Here is a 6,950-nt window from a genome sequence, read left to right on the forward strand (position 1 = left end):
CAACGTAATACTACAACAATATGATATTTGGTGTGGCTGCCTCTCGGAGTGGCTCCCTCTAGCGTCACTCGGCGGAGCTGTCCGGCGCCGCAGGGTGTCAATCCTCCTCTGTTTCCTTTGGGTTCCTCGCCAGCGTTCAGGGCAGGGGCTCGATGTAGTTCTCGGGCACGAGGCCGGTCTTGCCGTTGAGCGTGCCGCGCAGCCAGCCCGGCTCGCCCGACGGCGCCACGTTCGTGATGATCTGGTTCGGCTCGAACGAGAGCTCGCCCGGGGACTCCCCGAGGCAGGCGTACAGCGTGCGCACGCGCGCGTGCCGCAGCGGGGAGGCGGCGCGCGGGGGCGGGGCCAGCGCCAGCGGGGGCGCGGGGCGCGCGGGCGGCGGGGACGCCGAGTGCGACGACACGGACTCGGCCGAGCTGCTGGTGGAGCGCGCGGGCGCGGGCGCGAAGTGCTGCAGCAGCGCGTGGTGCGGGGCCGCGTAACGCACGCCCACTCCGCCCACGCCGCCCACGCCGCCGGTCAGCGATAGTCGCTCGCAACTCATCTGTAAATTACGTTATAATTATAACTCATCTGATACTGTTTTTTTCTGTATATGTAAAAAAACAGATGTGTCAAAATGCCGTATGCTTCAGTGGTGGAATCTGTGTGAGGCATTTAAGAAATTGTAATTGTTGAAAATCTCTTCACTATGAAAATTTACAAAATTAATTGGCTATAATTAGTTTGTCAGATTTCCAACAACATGTCAATTCCAATGTACAGGAAACGCAGAGAAACAAAGCACACTACTCACCACATCGTTCCGAGCAGACATCGGTACCGCCGTCGGGGAGGCTCTGTAACAAACACACATAAAACATTAACACTTGAAAAAAAAACACGGTTTGAGGGGGGTGTTACAAAACACTTCTACATTCACAAGGTCAATGGATTAATTTCCGGGTGGGGACAGTTTTAGTTCTGAGGGCAAACATTAGCTAAATTTTTCTTTCAAATAATTATAAACAATATGGAATAGAACTAGATGAATTAAATTAGGTTTTGGTTAATTACTATCATATTCTTCATTTTATTGGGAAGACCAACAGCTATTACTTATATGAAAAGCAATCGAACGGTGAGAAAACATTATCGAATAATCAAAATATACGTAATTCCTATTTGTCAACTTTTATTTTGACAAGATTGTTATTCTCAAAAGAGATATTATAAAAAAAACAGTTACTGGAACAAGTAGTATTGAACAAATAGTTTACATTCACAAGTTAATTAAACATAGAAGTTCTCATTCACGTGAAAATAAAGTTGTCTAGATAAAATAATAATAATTTGATCTAAAAAAATCCCGTGCAAACTTTTCGAAAAAATTATACTTAGAAAAGTCATTTTTTTTAATTAATAAGTCCTGCTTATTATCTTTACAAAATATCAATAGAACGATAGATAACTTATTATTTAAGTTGCTACACACATTAAAATGAATAAATTAACCACAACATAAGCTATCACAAAACAAAAATAATACCAACCCCGCAATAACAAATCCAGACAGGCAGATAATCATGGTTCACAGACTTATTCAACACATTCACTACACAGCGAGTTCTCGCGCGCACGTCTCGGCGGAATGTGGTTGCGAGGGATGCGCGCGCGCATATATACGGGGAGACACGTGCAAGCACACCTGCCGCGGGGACACCTGGCCGCGAAGCCCTATCAGGTACGGCCAGATTCTACTGCCTCGCCATATCTAGGCAGAGCCAGGTGTTGGAGGACTAAAGGCCATCATAATTTATATGAGGGTTCGCAGATGAAATGGAAAACTCTTTGTGAGAAAACTCTTAAATTAATAGGTTAGGGGTGACTGATTGCGCGTTTCCAACACTTATGCTTCGAAAATGGTTATCGTTTACAACAACAAATACTATTCCGACCCCAATATGCACGCGAGAGTGAATTGTCGTATTTGTGACAGGTCAATCCAAGATATAGCTACTTACTAACACCAATCTTGTACAAATTGTAACAACTAAAAAGAACTCTTCTCGATTGAAAGTCGCTGGCATTTAGATGTAGATTTTCTACGTAGCTAAGACATTGTAAAAACCGCTCCAACGCATTTACGACAAAAATACTAAAGTTGAAATTTTTTTTTATTGATGTAACATCTTCTAATCAATAAAATAATACGATAATCATTCATCAAAAATACAACACAATCAGCGAGGTCCGCGCGCACTACAAATAACTCAAACAAAAACAAAAAAAAGGCCTCTCTCTGAACAAAGCGGCAGGTACGGTAGCAGCGAGTGTTGACCCGTGGAGCGTGCGGCACGCAGGCAGTGCGATGCTGGACACGCTCGCTTCTGTACAATACTAATGCTAATACAAAACAGAATAATAAAAATAACACAAGATGGGACTAGGCCTCATTACCAATTTCTATAAGACCAGCAATGTAATGATTGTTTTAAACTTGGAAATTGGATTAAAATCTGGGAAGATTCTCTATAAACAAACCATCTTCTCGAACAATATTGAGACTTACGAGTTCACTATCAAATTACATGTTGGTACAGCAAATACATAATTAGTAAACATAATGCTAAAATAATTTTCTGGCAGTCAACCTTCAGCAAAACTAAAACAGATAAGAAACCTGATGTCCAATTTAATTCAAGAACAAATGCAAAAAAATCATCATTATTCATAAATTTTTCCAAGTGCCTCTGTGAGTGAATTAAGAAAAATCGTTATAAAGTAAACATAAAAGAAATTCAGCGCCAAATTTTCGACTCAATGAAAAGAACATCGCATAATGATAACTAAAGTCTAGGCGAATTTTATAAGATATAGCTAAGTAGGAGATAGTTTGAGCGCCGTGGACCCGAAGGAGGCTGGCAGGTGCGCATTCCGCCGAGCAGCTGCCGCGCCAGCTGCCGGCCGGTGGCTGGCATCGCACTGCGAGAACATCGTAACTGTACCGTTCTTTGCCACAAGACGAGACAAACAAAACACTCAAGTAAGTAGATAAGTAACAATGAAATAAAGAACAGAGAAAAGTTACCTAAAAAAATGAAACTGAATCATTATTTTCCCTTTACTAATATTGTTTGTTCTCAAGTGGCACAATATTTACATAATTTGATTTTCTTAAGGTTGGACCGCAAGAGTACCTTGAATGAATATTCCTAAAGTAATATTTAAATCAATACTTTTGTCATTCAGACTTCCTCATAATTTCCTAAAGCTACAGATACCTCTTTCACAATACGAGCAAAGTGAATTCATTATTGAGTTCTTTTCATACATATCCTATGGCACTTTCAGTGCAATCGGGGATCGAAGAAAGATAATGGGACTTCCTGTGTTTTATTGCATTCTGATCGCGTAAAGGGGAAACGTAAGTAAGCGCACACGGCGGGGGCGGGAGACGCCGGGGCTGCCGCTCTCGTGCGCGGTGACATTCGACACAAAAACACTACGCCCGGGGCAACGTGTTGTTATTATAAATGTGCCGTCCAAAAGAGTTATCTACTTTTACTATAGAACGTAGTTTGCTCATGCTCATATCATAACTGCAAATTACGTTTACGGTAGTCTGAAAGAGGTGGACTGCCTATGAAGTCCGCCTTTTAAATTTTCGTTTAAAAAAAATCTTGAGTCCCTTATCTATACTAATATTATAAAGCTGTAGAGTTTGTTTGTTTTAACGCGCTAATCTCAGGAACTACTGGTTCTAATTTAAAAATTATTTTTGCGTTGAATAGACCATTTATCGAGTAAGGCTTTTGGCTATATAACAACACGATGCAATTATAAGGAGCAAAGAAATAATGGAATATGTGAAAAAACGGGGAAAATTTTTCATCCTTGAGGGCTTCAAAGATGCCCAAAATAACTATTCCACGCGGACGAAGTCGCGGGCGCAGCTAGTGTTCATAAAGAGTAAACCAGTTTTGTATATATTTGAATAGGTTAAGCAGAAACTGAGTCACTCTGTTCAATCAGTTAATAGCTAATAGGAATAGGTAGATAAACCATACAAATTACGTAGAAACGGATTCACGATACTGGTTCAAGACTCAGGTAATTAATTGCACAATTGTTTTGTAAAAATAATAATTTATTTCACAAATTAATTAATGCAACGATTAAAATTAAAAAAAAAATACTTTTCGCCTCCTGCACCACCGGTCAAACGCATAATAATTCCATTTCAATCGTTATTCTATAAATACATTTTTTTTACTAAATCCCTAACCTTTACAAAGGGAGCTCGCGCGTAAGATGCGAGCGCGCGGCAGACGTCATCCCTTCGGTTCTTGTGCAAGTTTTTGCCGCGACAGCTGTTATGCCCCCCCCCCCCCTCTCCGCACCACTCCCGCCTCATCACAATTATCTTCGAACACTCACTGACCCTAAAAAATATAGGGTTCGCGAGGAGAATGCTCTGATTAAATATTCATGTTGTTTGTATCGAAACCGCGAAGGTTAAATAATAAAGTAAAACATCTGTTTCCAAATCCGGAAATTTATATACCTATCGAACATTTGCTGTTCTGCTTTGTTTATTTATTTTACAGAACTTGCGTTTTATCATAATTTGGACAAAACATTTAATTTCAACAAAACAATGTTTTATTTTCTTCATAATAATGCAGAATTATATAATTTATTTATTCAAATTCTTGAATTTTATACTGATTGTTTTTTACACTAAGTAACTGAAATAATAATAAAGTAATCTTGGATAACGTTATACTACAACGTCACAAAAAATAAATACTCGGTTGTGTATTCATAGACATTGTTTTGGTCCAAACTGTCAATGGAGTATTCAATATTAGTGCGAGGTAGTTTTTATAATCTCTCTGCAGAGCTACACACGGCGTACCTTTGTTCCGCATCCGTTACCGCTGAGATTCCCTTTCGAGGGCGCCCTTTGTATCAGCGCGCCCTTTATTGCCTTTTCATAAAGTTTTTGCTGAAGACATGGCGATATTGTGCCCGTGTCCACGAGAGGATACGCACACAGATTTGATGGATATCAAACTCCCGAGACGGCTTGGTCAAGACTGAATGCAAACTCACAAAGCATTCCGTAAAGAACAATTGAAATACGTTAAAACGAAAATACGAAATTTCAATTATTATTATTTCGTTTTTTTACTAAATGTAATAGGTATCGCCTGATAATGAACTATTCTAAACTGAAACGCACGTGCGAGGTGGTTTTGCGCAATATTTTTCTGTTTATATTGAAAAAAAAAAAACTTCTTTACAAAGTTAATCCGTCTTACTATATTTCGTGCTATACTCGAACGACTTAGAAAGGATTCTCAATTCTTCTTAAGTTTTGGTAGCGGGACTTCTCGGTCAATTATAAAAATTTGATGTCTATTTTTGTTCGAATTGATTAATTATAAAAAGCTTTGGTTTGATACTGTCGAGGATTGATAATTTTGGCTTTAATATTAAACTCTGAAAACACAAATTATAAAAAAAAGTGGGTTAAATTTATTACAATCTCCATAAATGGTCTTGTTGTCTGAGCTCTGCTCGCCCAGGTATAAGCAAGAGCGTAATATTGGGGTAAGTTGTAATTTGAGCTAAGTGCACTGCGCAGATTGTGTAATGCAGGTGTAGATTGTGATAGTTAAAGGGATGTCAGATGTCGATATGAGTTCAACAGTACAACGTTTAGTGGCATTTAAGCAAGTTAAGTGAGCTCGAGAATGGAGCCTGGCTCTGCCTACCCTGTAAGGATTATGGTCGGGACTTATTTTTTAGAATAGAATAGATTTATTTTCATAAAGTGGATGGAAACTGCTCAAGATGGAAGAAACTGAAGGACACCTTCATACTAGAAAATGTCGATAATGGCTAAAGAAGTTTTTTTTTTAATTTTGGATAAAATATGGATACACGGTATCACTTATTAACGCCAACATAACTTAAGTCTAATTAAATCTATTCCACTTCCAAGGGGCATGTTTAGAAAAAGCTGCGGCGCATGATAATTCTGCATGTATCCCACCTGGTTTCCACGTGGCTCTGGTAGCGATGAAAAGCATTGTGTGTGCGGGTGCCTCTCTCCCCGTGCTGATTGTAAAGTCAATTAAAGGTGGCGTGTGGTTCCCGGCACCAATAAAAAAATAATAGGACCACTCCATCCCGTTCCCATGGATGTCGTAAAAGGCGACTAAGGGATAGGCTTATAAACTTGGAATTCTTCTTTCCGCGGTAATTCAAAAAACGCTCTGTGATTGGCTTACGGAAACGGTACTCGGAAGGATCGTCAGTTGTAGTTATCATAAAGTGTTTTCGTACTTAAGTTATAAGACGAAAAATGTGGAGGTACTTCTAAGTACCGTAAGGAGGGAAAGGGTTAAGTGATGGGCTAACAACCCGTTACTATTTAAATCTCAATATTCTCAATTCTATCATTAAGCCAAACAGCTGAACGTGGCCTATCAGTCTTTTCAAGACCGTTGGCTCTGTCTACCCCGTAAGGGATAAATACGTGATCATATGTATGTATCAAAGGAGTCTTATAACCTTGGTGTAGCGGCCGTTCAGCCTCCATGGACAAACGAGACTCTGACTTAACATTTTAGATGACTAAAACCGACTGACAGACTGTGAAAAAAAGGACAATCGACTTGGACACTAAGGGGAGACGACCATAAGACGACGAGACGACAAGACGTATCTTGAACGGGAAAATTCTCCTTTTTATTCTGACTAGACAAATAGACCCTCGGCCCGTTCACTTGGGGTGCTTTTTAAGCTCACTGTCACTATGTACTTGAATCTGAATTAATCATCATAAAACATCTGATCGTTGTATTCCAGTCTTTTCTAGATTGTCGGCTCCGTCTACCCCGTGAGACGCACAGACGTGCCCCCGTACCGTACCTGGCGGGGAGGTTGTGGAAGATCTC

At 40.0% G+C, this 6,950-nt stretch overlaps 1 protein-coding gene across 1 annotated transcript in view; it reads right to left on the reverse strand.

Annotated features, from left to right (window-relative positions):
• LOC106140256 (rho GTPase-activating protein Graf) overlaps window positions 1-6,950 on the reverse strand; it is a 32,541-nt gene continuing 25,591 nt past the window's right edge. Inside the window, exons 12-14 of the mRNA XM_060950186.1 lie at window positions 6,925-6,950; window positions 797-839; window positions 1-544 (exon numbers count right to left, since the gene is read on the reverse strand). The exon at window positions 6,925-6,950 is cut by the window's right edge and continues 157 nt beyond it. Of these exons, the coding sequence (XP_060806169.1) occupies window positions 137-544; window positions 797-839; window positions 6,925-6,950 (477 nt within the window). The 3' untranslated portion in view covers window positions 1-136. The remainder of the gene's footprint in view (window positions 545-796; window positions 840-6,924) is intronic.

This window comes from Amyelois transitella, chromosome 21 (genome assembly GCF_032362555.1).
Source record: "Amyelois transitella isolate CPQ chromosome 21, ilAmyTran1.1, whole genome shotgun sequence".
Taxonomy (NCBI): domain Eukaryota; kingdom Metazoa; phylum Arthropoda; class Insecta; order Lepidoptera; family Pyralidae; genus Amyelois; species Amyelois transitella.